Consider the following 16,291-nt stretch of genomic DNA (forward strand, 5'->3'; position numbering starts at 1 on the left):
GTCTGTGAAGAGTATCTCAGTAAAGCTGTTATTTAAAAAAAAAAGAAAGAGCCCATAAGGAAACCCATGTGGCTACTGTGGAGAGTCGGAGGAGATGAAGCTGGAGTATGTAGGGCCTTCTGGCTCCTCAAAAGAGCCTTGCAGTTTGCCATGAGTGAAATGGGGGTATTGGGGAGGGTTTTAAGCAAAGGAATGATGTGAGTGGGTCGATGTGTTAATGGGTTAACTTTGGCTGCTATGCTGAACAAAACCAAAGGGGAGGCAAAGGTGAAAGCTGGTGACCAGTTAGGTTGTGCAGTAGAACACACGATATGGTGTTGCTGAAATTCTTTCTTTGGCTTCTCTGTAAACTATACTCTCACATTCACCTTCTACCTCTCCTTCACTGTCTCCTTTGCCAGCTTCTCTTCTTTCTCACCAGTAAATGTGGGATTTATTTAGATTCTGTACTGGGACCATTTTATCTCTTCCTGGGTTGTCTCACCTACTCCTGTGACTTGAGTTACCATCAAGTGCTCAACACTTCTCAACTCCACACCTTGTATCTCTGCTCAGGGAAATGCCCTCAACTCTGTTTGCCTGTTCTTTTGCTGTGTAACAAACCATCCTAAAATTCAGTGTCTTAAACAGTCCTTTCTTTTGCACACAAATTGGCAGTTTGAGCAGGCAAGAATGACTCTTCTCTGCTTGACTGTGGCTGGACGCTTCACCTTCAAGGTGGTGTTTGCACATGGTGCCAAGTTGGTGCTGAATGTGGACTGAGGTCCCAGTCAGGTCTGTGGTCTGGGAGTTCTTTCTGTGTAGATCTCTCCAGTGATTGCTTAGGCCTCCTTAAAGCATGGAGGCCTCGTGGCTAGTAGAGACTTACCAGGTGGCTCAGGGCTCCAAGTCTGTGGCCTTTTACAATTTGGCTTTAGAAGTCATGGCATCACTTCCTCCATTATTACAAACTCACCTGGATTAAAAAACAAAAAACAAAAAAAAACCACATACCCTACTTCTGAGTGGGAGATTGTCAAAAGTACATTGACAACAAGAGCAGTTGAACCGAGAGATCTTCTTGGGACCACCTTTGGCAAATATCATTTACTATATTGTCCACAGTTGAACTCAAGATCTTTCATAAACCTGCTTCTGTAATAATGTTCCCTGGTTCATAATTGGCCCCGCCACCTCCATGGCTGCTCATGGCAGAAACTTGGGAACATCTTGGATACTTCTGTTTTTTTTATATTCCTCAGCCATCTATCTTCTCCCCTGTCTGGTCAGTCACAGGGTCCTGTTGGTTCTCTTTATAAGTTACTCTCAGATCCTTCCAGTCTTCTTTCCTACTATTGCCACGGAGCTGGTTTAGGCCACCATCTGCCTCCTCAGTTACCGCAATGGTCTTCAACAGGTTTTTTACTTGCAGTCTTTTGCTTTCCAATTGCTTATTTTATCCTTCCTGTATAATTTTTTAAAATACAAATTCAGGGGTGCCTGGGTGGCTCAGTTAGTTAAGTGTCTGCCTTCAGCTCGGGTCATGATCCCGGGGTCCTGGGATCGAGCCCCATGTAGGGCTCCTTGCTGAGGGGGGAGGTTGCTTCTCCCTCTTCCTCCGCCTGCCGCTCCCCCTGGTTTGTGTTCTCTCTCTCTCTCTCTCTCTCTCTCAAGTAAAAACAAAACCAAACCACGAATCCATTTATGACATGCTGCTGCTTAAAACCCATTAGAAGCTTCTTAGTGCTATTGAGCTAAAGACCCAATGGACTAAACGGCTTTGTGTCTTCTGGCTCCTGCCTTCTCCTCATCCACTTTGGATCACTAGCTCCCCCATTACATCTGCTGCCCTGGCTCTTCCAGGCCTCCCAAGCTCTCCTTCCTGCCTCCAGGCTTTCACTTTCGTACTTGTTGCTCTCTCTGTGTGTCACATCCCACTCCTCCTTCATTTTGTTCGAGTGTAATTTGCTCAGGGAAACCTGGGTCAGAAACACTGGTCAAGCAGCTCAAGGGTACCTGTACATTTTCATTATAGCCTGTATTATGTTCATAATTTCTAATACTATCTTTGGATTTCTCCCGTGCTAGACTTTAAGTCCCATGAGATTTAACAATTGGTCTTGAGTCCAAATGCCTAGCGCATGCCTGACACACAGTGAGAACTCACTGCATGCTTAGGAATGCCTCTGCATACATGACGTGTACATACGAAGATATTTAAGTACACATATACACAGGCACATCGATTGTGAGTATATGTGTGCAGAGGAGGTTTTTTAAAATGTTTTACACCTGAGTAGGATTTTTTAGTGGTTTATTTAGAAATTAATGGTACTTCTGTTTGAGAGTATAGGTATATATGTGTGTGTGTTTAGCATGAATTCTCTTCTTTAGTACCCACTGTTCAGAATGCACCACATTAGACATCAGTCTCATTCAGAGTTGTTACGTTCCCCTTTTTGTACCTTGTCCTCTGACTGGGTCCTGTCCATCCATCCCACTCAAGGTAAAGAAACTGCTGCAATGAAAGCTGATCTCCTAAGGGCCAGGAATATGAAAAGGTACATTAACCAACTGACTGTGGCAAAGAAGCAGTGTGAGAAGAGAATCCGAATCCTGGGAGGCCCTGCCTATGACCAGCAAGAGGACGGGGCCTTGGATGAGGGAGAAGGGCCTCCAAGCCAGAAGGTAGAACTTTGTGGTTTCTTGTTTTGACCATTTCATGTTCATTATAAACGTTCACGTAATCTCCCATCCATCTTTTAACTTTTTGGTATTTAACATAAGACATATGTTCCAGAACAGAGACCCTCATGTTTGCTTTTATGGGTCAAAGAGCTGTATTACTTGGTATCCCTGACTTCTGTGAACGGTAATAGGTAGGATGGATCAGCACAGGGTATATGTACGTGTACATGTATGTGCCTGTGTGTATTTTCCCATCCCGCACACCCTGAGGCACACACTTAGTTTACAAGGGCCCAGTCGAGTTACGCACTACCAGTTGAATAGAACAAACCACCTATGGAATAGAAGGTATCTTGTAAGTTATTTTACTTAGCTCTCACCACAATTCAATGAAATCTAAATTTCTTGATATTTCCATTTTAAGGTGAAGAAACAGAGTTGGTGTTACCAACTTGTAAGTTATTTTACTTAGCTCTTACTACAATTCAATGAAATTTGAATTTCTCGATATTTCCATTTTAAGGTGAAGAAACAGAGTTGGTGTTAGTAAATTACCTAAGGCAGGTGGGAAGAGGCAAAACTAGATAAAAACCGAGATCTAGTTGCTTCACAATCTGAGTGCTTTCTTACGAAGCCATAATATGTCAGCGCCTGTTTTTACAACAAAACTTTGGACTCTCTGATACTGGGTCCTGAAATCAGGGAGCTTAGGGAAGTGTCCTAGCCCTACCTCAGTACCTGCTCTTATTCTCAAGGATTCAAGTGTGTCTTCCAAGACCCAGTGAATGCGAAGACTGAGGGAAACAGCAGCAGCACTCCCTGAGGAGTTTGTTTGTACCACTTGGGAACAGGACTTCAAGGCAGTCTCCAAACTTCTCTTTTGTAAGATGGCATTTACTTACAACGAGGCTACCAAGAGTATAATTTGACTCTGGCTACAGCCCCTAACCTTACCTATTTGGATGTTTAGTTTCTTGATGTTTTCTCATTCAGTTCCTGGTTTGACTTCAGATGCCTGTGACTTTTCCCTTCCTCCTCATTCCGGTGATGAACTTTGATCTATTTTCTTGTTTGTGGCCCGTCTCCATGAGAGCCTCTTCAGCATAGTTTATGCTTGACCTTGGACCAACTCTAACACTAGCCAGAGTTGTTCTTTGGCAAACATCTTGTACAAGTGGTTCAAATGCTGCCCCGAGTAGCTCTTGTTTTATAGAGGGGTCCCCTTGCCGCTGGAGATCTGTTTATTTTGCTATTAGATCTGCAATTTTAACTTTGTGGTCCAAAGTGAACATTTTACAATTTTAACTTTGTGGTCCAAAGTGAATGGTGGAGAATGGATTTGGCAGGCTGTATATTGTCCTCCTTCCTCTTTCTTCTCAGCCTCTGGACTCTTAAATAGCTTTTCAGCCACATTTGTCATAGAAAAATTTCTCTTCTTGTGTCCCATGTATTCATTCATTGAGTCAACAGACATTTAACGAAGGTCCGTAATCTCTCAGTTACAGTGCAAGGTACTAGAATACAAAAGGAATAAGAGGAGTCTTTGCTCTGAAAGAGTCCCATGTAATTATAAAATAGAAAAGTAAGTGATCCAGTAGAGATGGGAGATAAATAAATACCTGGAAGACATACCCGATGGCTTATTGCCTAGTCAAAAGATGATGTGGTTTTAGATATTATGGTAGAAGAAAATCTTAGGAAACATAAAAGAAGATAATTTTAGAACTCAGTGTGATTTCAGTATGTTATCTGGCAGTATTTACTAGAAGTAGCCTTAATCTGGTTTTTGCTCCATTTCAACTTGTTTCTCCAGATATTTAGGAAAGGAGCAACCCATTGCTGTTCCAACAGTTTAACCTCAGAGTAAAATCATTTCCGTTAGGCTTCAGGCCAAAAGCCTCAGATAATACTACAGATTTCTAATGTCTATGGTGGTTTGCTAGACTAAAGGTAAGACTTTGGTTAGTTTGGGGCCATAAGTGGGTAGTTTTGCTGTAGCCTAATCATATTTGATCCAGAGGAATCACCAATAAATTTTACTTCAGAACCTAGTCTTCAGAATTAGTTGAATCCCCCCAATTCAAAGAAAGAGATTGAATAAATAAATAAAAATAAATAATTATATGCTCTCTATAAGATACTAATATGATGGCACAGATTGGTTGAAAGTGAAAGGAGGGGAAAAGGCATGCTATGTAAACACAAAGCAAAGAAATCTAAAGTAGTTAATATTAACATTAGGTGAAATAGACACCAGAACAAGGAATGTAACCAGGGATGAAAAACATTTCATTATGATAGAGGGGTCAGTTCATGAAGAAGGCATGATAATCCTAAATATGTATGTGATCAAGGAGACCTTTAAGATACGTGAAGCAGAGTGCCTGGGTGGCTCAGTTGGTTAAGCAACTGACTCTTGATTTTAGCTCAGGTCATGATCTCAGGGTCATGAGATGGAGCTCCATGGAGCTCCACATGCTGGGTGTGGAGCCTGCTTAAGATTCTCTCTCTCTCTCTCCCTCTCCCTGCATCCCCCTCCTTAACCACCTCCTGCTCACTGTGCTCTCGCTTGTTCTCTCTCTCTCTCTCTTTCTCTCAAAATAAATAAATAACTAAAATAAATGAAGCAAAAACTGACAGAACTGAAAGGAGAAAAAAAGATCCACAGTTATAATTGGAAATGTTAACACCTTTCTCTCAGTAATTGATAGAAGAAATAAAGCAGGATACAGAAGACATGAACAACAATAACAACCAATGGGAACTAAAGGACATTTGTAGACAGTTCCACCTAGCACCAACAGAATACACATTCTTCTCAAGTGTACATTGAACATTCGCCAAGAAAGAGTATATTTCTGGGCAATAAAACAAATTCCAACCAATTTAAAAGGTTTAAACACATATTATGTTCTCTGACCACATGGAATTGGAAAGCAATAATAAAAAGATCTGGAAAATTCTCAAATATTTCAAAGTTAAGCAACATATCTAAATAAGGCTTGAGTCAAGAAATTATAAGAAATTAGAAACTAGTTTGAATGGGATGAAAATGAAAATACATTAATTTTTGTGGGATTACAGTTAAAGCAGTACTTAGAAGGAAACACTTTTTTTTTTTTTTAAGATTTACTTAGCATGAAAGAGAGCTAGCACGAGCAGGGGAAAGGGGGGGAAAGACAGAGGATAGGGAGAAGCAGACTCCCCACTGAGTGGAGAGCCTCATGTGGGGCTCGATCCCAGGACCCAGGGATCATGACCTGAGATGAAGGCAAATGCTTAACTGACTGAGCCACCCAGATTCCTTAGAAGGAAACACCTTTTAATGCTTTTTTTTTTTTAAAAAGAAAGGTCTAAAATCAGTGATCTTCCTCCTTAAGAACCTACAAATGAAAACTGAAATAACTAGAAAGGCAGAAATAATATAACAGAAATCAGTGGAGTAGAGAACAGAAAAACAGTAGAGAAAAATCAATGAAAGCCAAAGATAGTTCTTGGAAAAGATCGATTATACACTCTAGTTAGACTGATGAAAAGAAGAGAGAAGGCACAGTTACCATTGTTAGGAATGAGAGAAGGCATCATTGTAGATCCTCTGTACATTAAAAGGAGAATAAAGAAGTATTGTGAACAATTTGAAGCCAATAAACTTCACAATATAAATAAAATAGAGAAATTTCTTTGGAAATACAAATTACTAGAACTGACTCAAAAAGAAATGGAAAATCTGAGTAGCCTAAGAGGTATTAAAGAAAACGAATTTATCGTTTAAAACCTTCCCACAAAGAAAACTTTAGGCTCAGATTATTTCACTGGTGAAATCTATTAAACATTCAAGACAAGGATAAGGTCAGTCTTAACCGTATTATTTCAGAAAATGGAAGAGAAGGATACTCTTCAACTCCTCATAGAAAACCAGCATAACTCTGATACTAAACCAGAGAAAAACATTTAGAAAAGTGAAAACTACTCACCAATATTCATCATGAACCTAAACAAAAATTTCCTTAACAGAATATTAGTAAATCACATCTAGCAATCTATAAATAGAAAAATTACTCCAATATGTGTTCTCCTGGCAGTGGGCCTTTCGTATAAAGATCATGTATGTCATTTATCTGCAGTTCCATTGTCAAGGCTTATTGTTTCTTAAACAGCTTTATTAAGGCATAATGACATATAATACACTGCACATATTTAGAGTATACAGTTTGATAGTTTGACTCATGAAACCATCATCACCGTAATCAAGATAGTAATCATATTCATTATCAACAGAAATTTTCTCAGCCCCTTTGTAGTCTCCGTCTTAACACCAGTTGATGCCTACTGGTCCAGTCCTTTAATCCATGTTTAATCATCTAGTAAGTGACTTTTTAACTACCCTGATTTTTAGCACCTGTCATTGTCTTTTCTTTCTTCTTGCCTTTCTTTCCCTTCCTCCCTCCCTCCCTCCCTCCCTCCCTTCCTTCCTCCCTCCCTTCCTTCCTTCCTACCTTCCTTCCTTGTATTTTATTTATTTACTCATGAGAGACACAGAGGCAGGCTCCCTGTGGGGAGCCAGATGCAGGACTCAAGGACCCAGGACCCCAGGATCAGGACTTGAGCGGAAGGCAGAAGCTCAACCACTGAGCCAACCAGGAACACTTTGTCTTTTCTTTCTTTGCCAAAATCTTGGTTCAGACTCTTCTGATGTGTTTTTATTGTATGTTGTCATTGACAACAGCTATGACAAGTCTCACAATAACCCATAAAGTAGGTGGTACTATCACCAATCTATAGAAGAAGAAACTGAGGCTCAGAGTATTGGAGCCAGGATTCCAGCCTAGGTATGTCCAGTTCCAAAGCCTGAACTACTTTACCTGCACGTATTGCCTTGCTATTTGGCTTTGCTTTCATCTGGATATGGAAACACAAAATCTGTATTGCTTTTGCACAGTGGTAACCTGCTTCTTAAATGGCCCCCAAAATGGAAAGATGGAAAGAAGAATTTAAGAAAAATAATAGAAAAAATAAAGGGAGAAGAGGAAATGAAAATATAAGGGGTGTGAAAACCGATGGCACTAAGTGTCTGACCTCTTCTGTAAAATCAGTTTTTTTTTAAGTTTTAATTCCAGTTAGTTAACATACAGTGTTGGTTTCAGGTCTACAATATACTGATTCAGTGATTCTACACATCACTGGGTGCTCATCATCTATTTAACACATCCCTACACCTCCCTTCCTTGTGGTAGCCCTTAGTTCTGTGTAATTAAGAGCCTGTGTTTTGGTCTCTCTCTCCTTTTTTGTTTCTTCCCATTGCTCATTTTGTTTCTTAAATTCCACACAGGAGTGAAATCATACGTATTTGTCTTTCTCTGACTTCACTTAGCTTGACACTCTCTAGCACTATCCACGTCCTTGCAAATGGTAAAATTTCATTCTTTTTTATGGCTGAATAATATTCCATTACACACGCGTGCGCACACACACATACACACGTATTACTTTATCCATCAGTCGATAGACAGTTGGACTACTTTCATATTTTGACTATTTTAAGTAATGCTGCTATAAACATTGGGGTGCATGTACCCCTTTGAATTAGTGTTCTTAAAGTATCCAATAGTGCAATTGCTGAATTCTAAGGTAATTCTGTTTTTAACTTTTTGAGGAACTTCCAAAATGTTTCCACAGTTAACATTCCCAACAACAGTGCAGGAGGATTGCTTTTTTCCCACATCCTCACCAACACCTGTTGTTTGTTGTATTTTTGATTTTAGCCAATCAGATGTGAGGTGATGTCTCATTGTAGTTTGATTTGCATTTCCCTGATGATAAGTGATGATGAGCATCTTTTCATGTGTTTGTTGGTCATCTGGATGTCTTCTTTGGAGAAATGTCTTTTCATGTCTTTTGCCCACTTTTTAGTTGGATCATTTGTTTTTTGGGTGTTGAGTTGTATAAGCTCTTTATATATTTTAAATGCTAACCCTTTATCAGATATGTCATTTGTAATTACCTTCCTCCATTCTGTAGATTGCCTTTTAGTTTTGTTGATGATTTCTTTTGCTGTGCAGAAGCTTTTTATTTTGATCTAGTCCCAGTAGTTTATTTTTTATTCTGTTTCCTTTACTACAGGAGACATATCTAGAAAGAAGTTGCTATAATTGATGTCAATGGAATTATAGCTGGTGTTCTCTTCTAGGATTTTTATGGTTTGGGGCCTCATATTTAGATCTTTAATCCATTTTGAATTTAATTTAATGCATGGCATAAGAAAATGATCCAGTTCTTTCTTTTGCGTGTTGCTGTCCAGTTTTTCCACCATTTGTTGAAAACATTAGACTGCCTTTTCCTATTGGATATTCTTTCCTGCTTTGACCATATAGTTGTGGGTTCATTTCTGGGTTTTCTACTTTGTTCCATTGATCGTAGTCTAATTTGGAGTCCAGAATTATGATGCCTCCAGGTTTGCTTTTCTATTTCAAGATTGTTTTGGCTATTTTGGAGTCTTTTGTGGCTCTATATAAATTTTAGGATTGTTCTAGTTCTGTAAAAAATATTGTTGGTATTTTGATAGGGATTGCATTAAATATGTAGATTGCTTGGGTAGTATAGACATTTTAACAATATTCTTCCAATCTATGCGCATGAAATGTCTTTCAGTTTCTTTGTGTGATCTTAATTTCTTTCATCACTGTTTTATAATTTTCAGAGTATAGGTCTTTCACCTCTTTGGTTAGATTTGTACCTAGATATCTTACTATTTTTGGTGCAATTGTAAATGGGATTGTTTTCTTAATTGCTCTTTCTGCTGCTTCATTATTGGTATATAGAAATGCAGCAGATTTCTGCACATTGATTTTGTATCCTGTAACTTAACTGAATTCATTTATCAGTTCTAGCAGTGTTTTGGTGGAGTCTTTTGGGTTTTCTGTGAATAGTATGTCATCTGCAAATAGTGAAGGTTTTACTTCTTCCTTACTGATTTGAACATCTTTTATTTGTTTTCGTTTTCTGATTGCTGTAGCTAGAACTTCAAGTACGATGTCAAATTAAAGTGATGAGAATGGGTTTCCTTTTCTTGTTCCTGACTTTAGGAAAACTGAGAGCTTTTCCTTATTAAGGATGATGTTAGCTGTGGATTTTTCATATATGGCCTTTATTATGTTGAGATATATTCCTTCTAAATCTACTATGTTGAGGGTTTTTATAACGAATGGTTGTTGTACTTTGTCAAATGCTTTTTCTACATCTACTGAAATGATCACATGGTTCTTATCCTTTTTCTATTGAAGTGATGTATCATATTGATTGATTTGTGAGTATCGATTTGTGAGTATCGAACCATTCTTGCAACTCAGGAAGAAATCCCATTTGATCATTTAGTGTTGTCTTTATCTAATTTTGGTGTCAGGGTAATGCTGGCCTCATAAAATGAATTTGGAATTTTCCTTCTCTATTTTTTGGAGCCCTTTGAAAAGAATAGGTATTAACTCTTCTTTAAATGTTTGGTAGAATTCACCTGTGATGCTATCAGGCCTTGGACTTTGTTTTTGGGGAGCTTTTTGATTACTGATTTAATCTCTTCGCTGGTCATTGGTCTGTTCAAATTTTCTAACTCTTCCTGTTTCGGTTTTGGTAGTTTGTATGTTTCTAGGAATTTATCCATTTCTTCTAGGTTGTCCAATTTGTTGGCATATAGTTTTCATAATTGTAATTGTAATTATTTGTAATTATTTATATTTCTGTGGTGTTGGTTATTTTTTTTCTCTCATTTGTGATTTTGAGTCCTTTCTCTTTTTTCCTTGTTAAGTCTAGGTAGAAGTTTGTCAATTTCATAGATTTTTTTTTTTTTTTCAAAGAAGTAGATCCTGGTTTTATTCAACTGTTCTATTGGTTTTGTTTGTGTTTTGGTTTTGTTTTATTTGTTTGTTTTAAAATTTTAAAATTTATATTCAATTTGCCAATATATAGTATAACACCCAGTGCTCATCCCATTGAGTGCCCTCCTTAGTGCCCACCACCCAGTTACCCTATGCCCCAACCCACCTCCCCTTCTGCTACCCTTTGTTTGTTTCCCAGAGTTGGTTTCTGTATAATTTATTTCTGCTCTAGTCTTTTTTATTTTCTTATTCTGGTTTTAGGTTTCATTTGTTGTTCTTTTTCTAGGTTCTTTAGATGTAAGTTTAGGTTGTTTATTTGAGATTTTTCTTGCTTCTTAAGGTAGGCTTATGTTGCTATATACTTCCCTCTTAGAATTGTTTTTGTTGCATCCCAAAGTTTTGGGCCATTGTGTTTTCATTTTCATTTATTTCCATATATTTTTGAATTTCTTCTTTGATTTCCTGGTTGACTCATTCATTGTTTAGTAGCATGTTATTTAACCTCCATGTAATTTTGATCTTTACAGATTTTTTCTTGTGGTTGATTTCTAGTTTTATAGCATTGTGGCCAAAAAGGATGCATGGTATGACTTTGATCTTTTTTTTAATTTATTGAGACCAATAAATGAGACCAATATATATGATCTGTTCTGGAGGATGTTCCATGTGCTCCTGAAAAGAATGTGTATTCTGCTGGTTTAGGATAAAATGTTCCAAATATATCTATTGAATCCACCCGGTTCAGTGTGTCACTCAAAGCCATTGTTTCCTTGTTGATTTTACGATTGGATGACCTGTTCCTTGATATAGGTAGGGTGTTAAAGTCCCCTACTATTATAGTATTATCATCAGTTCCTTTATGTTTGATATTAGTTGTTTATATATTTGAGTGCTCCCCTGTTGGGTGCATTAAATATTTATAATTGTTGTATCTTCTTTTTGGGTTGTCCCCTTTATTTATTATATAGTGTCCTTTCTTGTCTCTTGTTACAATTTTTGTTTTAAAGTCTAGTTTCCAAAAAAAAATAAATAAATAAAGTCTAGTTTCCCTGTCACTCACCCTTGTCTGTGACCCTGGCTCCCTCCTCATTGCAGCACTGGGATCCATTTCTCCCAAACCACATGTCCACACTTTCTGCCTTCATCAGTGTGGCTTCTTCTCTGTCTTTAGTTGTGGAGTGTGTTCTGACAGTCTTCAAGGCAGTTTCTGGGGCATTTAGGATGATTTGATGGTTATCTAGTTCTGTTTGTGGGACAAGGCAAGCCTGTGGTCCTCCTACTGGGCCGCCATCTTCCAACCCACTATAAGATCAATTTTCATATCAATTTATATTTGATCTGAGACCAGTCTAAAATGCACACCATCAAATGTAGCCCAGGAGTCTGCACTTGGATATGAAAAGATTCTCTGACTTTTTGTTTCTGCTGGAGTTCTTATAGAGCATCTTTTTAAAATGCATCTTTCCTTTCTGAGTTCCATACTATTTATAGTTTGCTACAAATGCAAAGCAGTAATTTCTTAAGGAGAGGAACTATTTAATTATGGTTAAGAAGCTGTGCTACAGAGTCGGAAAGCCTGGCTTCCAATCCCAAATCTACTGGGATTATCTTTGGACAAGTTAGTGTCTTTGTACTCTATTTGTAAAATTGAGTTAATTGTATGTACCTTTTGGGTGGCATCCATTAAATAATGCACATAATGGGATGAGTACACCACTTGGTATATGAGCACTCAATGAATATATGTTATTACTGGCATAGATTATTATTTTTAGTGATGATATAGATGTAAGAAAAATCCAATTGTAATTCTCAAAATCCTAATTCTACATATTGTTATGCTGGAGACAGTCTCATGAGTATATTGGGTATGTTTTGTAACTAGAGAATCCTATCACTCTTGGTAACATGTTGGGTATATTAGGAACACATTTGTTCCTCTAAGACCCTGAGGTACTTTTGAGTGCTTTTTCTCTTCCTGGAGAAAAATGAACTAGCTGGGTAAGAAGTAATTCACACAAAATATAAAACTAAGTTTACAAAATAAGCATCATGAAACCAGATCCAGTGGGACTGGAAAAGACTGAAACTGCTGTAAATAAAAATCCCTGAAGAGGAATAGAGAATGATCTGCCTTCCAGCCTGAAATGCTTCATGGCCTTTAGCACATGTAGCTTCTACTAGGTCAGTTTTTTGTCTCCTACCATGAGATCATTGATTGTGGTAGCCCTCCCTGCAAAATTACCAGGGGTCTTAGAACAGAAAGAAAAGAGCTGACCCAACAAATAAATTAAGAGCACAGTGTTGGCTGTATGGGATCCCTTAGTGAATGTTAATTGTTGTTACATCATCTATAGTTTTTAAAAAATGATTGTTTTAATAGTGGTCAACCTTGATCTACCTACCCTTCTCTTTGCACTTTCACACAAAAATCTCAGAATTAAAATTAGTTGGGATCCCTGGGTGGCTTAGTGGGATCCCTGGGTGGCTTAGTGGTTTAGCTTCTGCCTTCAGCCCAGGGTGTGATCCTGGAGACCTGGGATCGAGTCCCACATCAGGCTCCCTGCATGGAGCCTGCTTCTCCCTCTCCCTCTGCCTATGTCTCTGCCTCTCTCTCTCTCTCTCTCTCTCTCTCTCTCTCTGTGTGTGTGTGTGTCTCATGAATAAATAAATACAATATTTTAAAAAAATAAAAATAAAATAAAGTAAAATTAGTTAATCTCAGGTGAATTAGAATTAATTAATCTCAGATGAGTACATTTGACTCTGAAGTATACCATCTACTCATCCTGTTTACCCAAACCCATACCATTAGTGTAGATGTTACACAGTGAAATGCTCTTCTCTCTTCAAGAGAAGAAAAAAAAAAAATGGAGCAGAGAATTTGGTTAATCCATCAGTCAAAGTAAGAGATATATCAGATATTTGATTATACTTGAGATGTATTTGCTGTCATTTATTTATATATATCTGCACTTTTGGAGCAGAACATAGAATATTCATAAGTCAATAAAAATCCAAAAATGGCTAATATTTAGAAGACATTTTGAACTTGGTTTTGCAGATATGTGAATTTGTATCTAACTTGGAATTCACTTCGATCCAAGGAAAATCATACAGGGAAGAGTTCATTAGATTTCTTTGAATACTCTTTCTGCTCAGCTTCTCCCTATACTAAAAATCGGTAGCTGTCTGAGTGATCTTTATGCTGATCCAAAGTTGATGTGGATTCCTACAAATTTCTGTGGACAATATACAGATAGAACTTGTACTTTAAGATACTTTACTGGTAGGGTTTGTATAAAGATATGCTATGATCTTCCAAAGTTAGTTAACTAACTACTAATTGTCTGAAATACTTATGGACTCTACTTGTTAGTGATCCGTAGCATGGGATGACTGTCTCCTTTAATTAGTTACCAGAAGTTGTTAGAAAAATGCCTGCTCCTTTCTGCTCGCAAAACCTATTGAGGACCCACTGTCAGCAAAAGAGTTGAATTTATGTTGATCATATGCACTTGATTTTAGAAAGATCTTACTAGTAAAGTTTCCAAAAATTTCCAATTGCCATAATTAAAATTTTTGAAATCTTGAATGATAAATTCTTCTGTTAATTGCATTCGAATTATACTTACATGTCTTTTGTTTTTTTTTTTAACCTAAGAGCTGAGGATATGGGGTTTCAATTCCTTCTGAATTAATTTGAGGCATTTCCCCTAATTAATTGAGTTATGAATAATTATGAAGGTGATCTGCTTTCTTCTACTTTGGCAGCCTTTGCTCAAGGTTGTGCCCATTGTGTCTCCAGATACGGTTTTTCTTTTCTTGTAAGCATGCAATATAGTAAACAAAGGAGTAATTTTGATACACTCATACAGTGTAATATTATGAACCAATTAAAATGGTATTTACAAAAGATTTTTAAAATGAACATGATACTGTAAACTAAAGAACAAGATATAAAATCAGTTTTCCTCAGCTGTATAAAAACAGAATGGAAGACAAAAATGACTCTAGCCTGGTCTTTTATGCATTTCTCTTTGATTTTTCTATTAGCATCTGTTGCTTTTAGCAGTATATCCCACAGGGCAGGGATTTCTGTCCATTTCATTTCCTAGAAATGTTCCTGAGACAGAGTAGATGGTAGATGCTAAGTAGATCTTTTGCTCAATATGTGGATGAATAATTGAAAATTGGTATTTAACTTTTTCCATTTAATATTTCAGAAGTAGAGAGAAATACCATATTACACTATGATCTTAAAAAATGAGACTTTTTTCCCTTCCTGAATGTAGAAACTAATCCATTAGAATTTAAAGGAAACTGATAATTAAAATTTGATTTTTAACTTCTTTCTTAATTTTTTGTCTTAAATTTCCTTAATAGATTCTTCAGTTTGAAGATATCTTGGCCAGTACTTCCTACCGAGAGCACTTTCGAATATACATGGAAAGGATGGACAAGAGAGCTCTGATTAGTTTTTGGGAGTCTGTGGAGTATTTAAAGAGTGCTAACAAGGTGTAGTATATACAGCATCAAAGGAATTTTAATCACTAGCTGATGAAAACTTGCATGTTAGGCAGTGTATGTGTGTTTCTCAGTGAAGCTTTAAGAGAAGTATACATTAAAGGACTATTTAAAACCAAAAATAGGGGATCCCTGGGTGGCTCAGCGGTTTAGGGCCTGCCTTCGGCTCAGGGCGTGATCCTGGAGTCCCAGGATCGAGTCCCACATGGGGCTCCCTTCATGGAGCCTGCTTCTCCCTCTGCCTATGTCTCTGTGCCTCTCTCTCTCTCCCCCCCCCGCCATGAATAAATAAATAAAATCTTTAAAAGTTTACAGTTTCATAATTTTCAACAGTCTCTACTAATATTACCAAGGAAATGGAATAAAGAAAGTGAACATTAAAAAAATAATAATAATAATGGGATTATGTTCCAGCCTGTAATAGTAAATAAAATTAGATTTTATTTTTACAAAAAGATGCTTTTGAATGTGTAGTCAAGGGAAAAAATGACTTATAAATGTACCAAAATATTGAATTTGCCTACAGGCATTAATTTTTTTAATGCATTATAAAAAGGCTTAAATATATCCACATTGGTGTTACAATGAATTGATCTTCTCATCTACACTTTAGTCTCATAACCTTATTATTGTAATATTATCATGTGTAAATTTTATACTACCATTCTTCTTTTATTTCATTTAAAATATGATTGAATTAAAGGGGCACCTGGTCATGTAGTAGCTGGCTTAGGTCTTGATCTCAGGGTCCCTGGGATCAAGCCCCATGTGGGGCTCAGCACTCAGTGGAGCCTCTGCTGTGGATTCTCTTTCCCTCTCCCTCTGCCCCACCCCCAGCCCCCGCGCGCGCGCGCTCTCTCTCTCTCTCTCTCTCAAATAAAAAAATAAATACATCTTTTTAAAAATAAATACATAAAATATGATTGAATTGAGAAACACAAAAGAACATTTTTGGTTATAGATGCCTCTTACAGTGAAAACCCCAACAATAACCATTGTGTTTTGCACTTGGCAAGTTCTCAATTTGTTTAATGTGAATTATATATGTTGATATGTGTCTATAACTATACATAACAATATTTATAACATATATAAGGCATATATTTTGAGAAGCTTATTAACATAAGCACAAAGAACAGTGAGTACATTAAATTATTATGTGCACTTTAGAACTGAACTTTAGAACTTTAAAATACATCATAAATTACATTAGTTAAGGAATGAAATTC

At 37.2% G+C, this 16,291-nt stretch overlaps 1 protein-coding gene across 6 annotated transcripts in view; it reads left to right on the forward strand.

The window, feature by feature from the left end:
* The window catches only part of SNX25 (sorting nexin 25), a 142,796-nt gene that overhangs the window by 96,939 nt on the left and 29,566 nt on the right, over positions 1–16,291 (forward strand). For all 6 annotated transcript variants that reach the window (XR_013352685.1, XR_013352686.1, XM_077848721.1 and 3 more), the window contains 2 exons: positions 2,486–2,667; positions 14,922–15,053. Coding sequence is in view for 4 of the 6 variants with exons in the window: in XM_077848721.1 (XP_077704847.1) it covers positions 2,486–2,667; positions 14,922–15,053 (314 nt within the window). In the remaining 2 variants the exon portion in view is untranslated. The remainder of the gene's footprint in view (positions 1–2,485; positions 2,668–14,921; positions 15,054–16,291) is intronic.

The sequence above is a fragment of the Canis aureus genome, chromosome 15 (assembly GCF_053574225.1).
Source record: "Canis aureus isolate CA01 chromosome 15, VMU_Caureus_v.1.0, whole genome shotgun sequence".
In the NCBI taxonomy this organism is placed as follows: domain Eukaryota; kingdom Metazoa; phylum Chordata; class Mammalia; order Carnivora; family Canidae; genus Canis; species Canis aureus.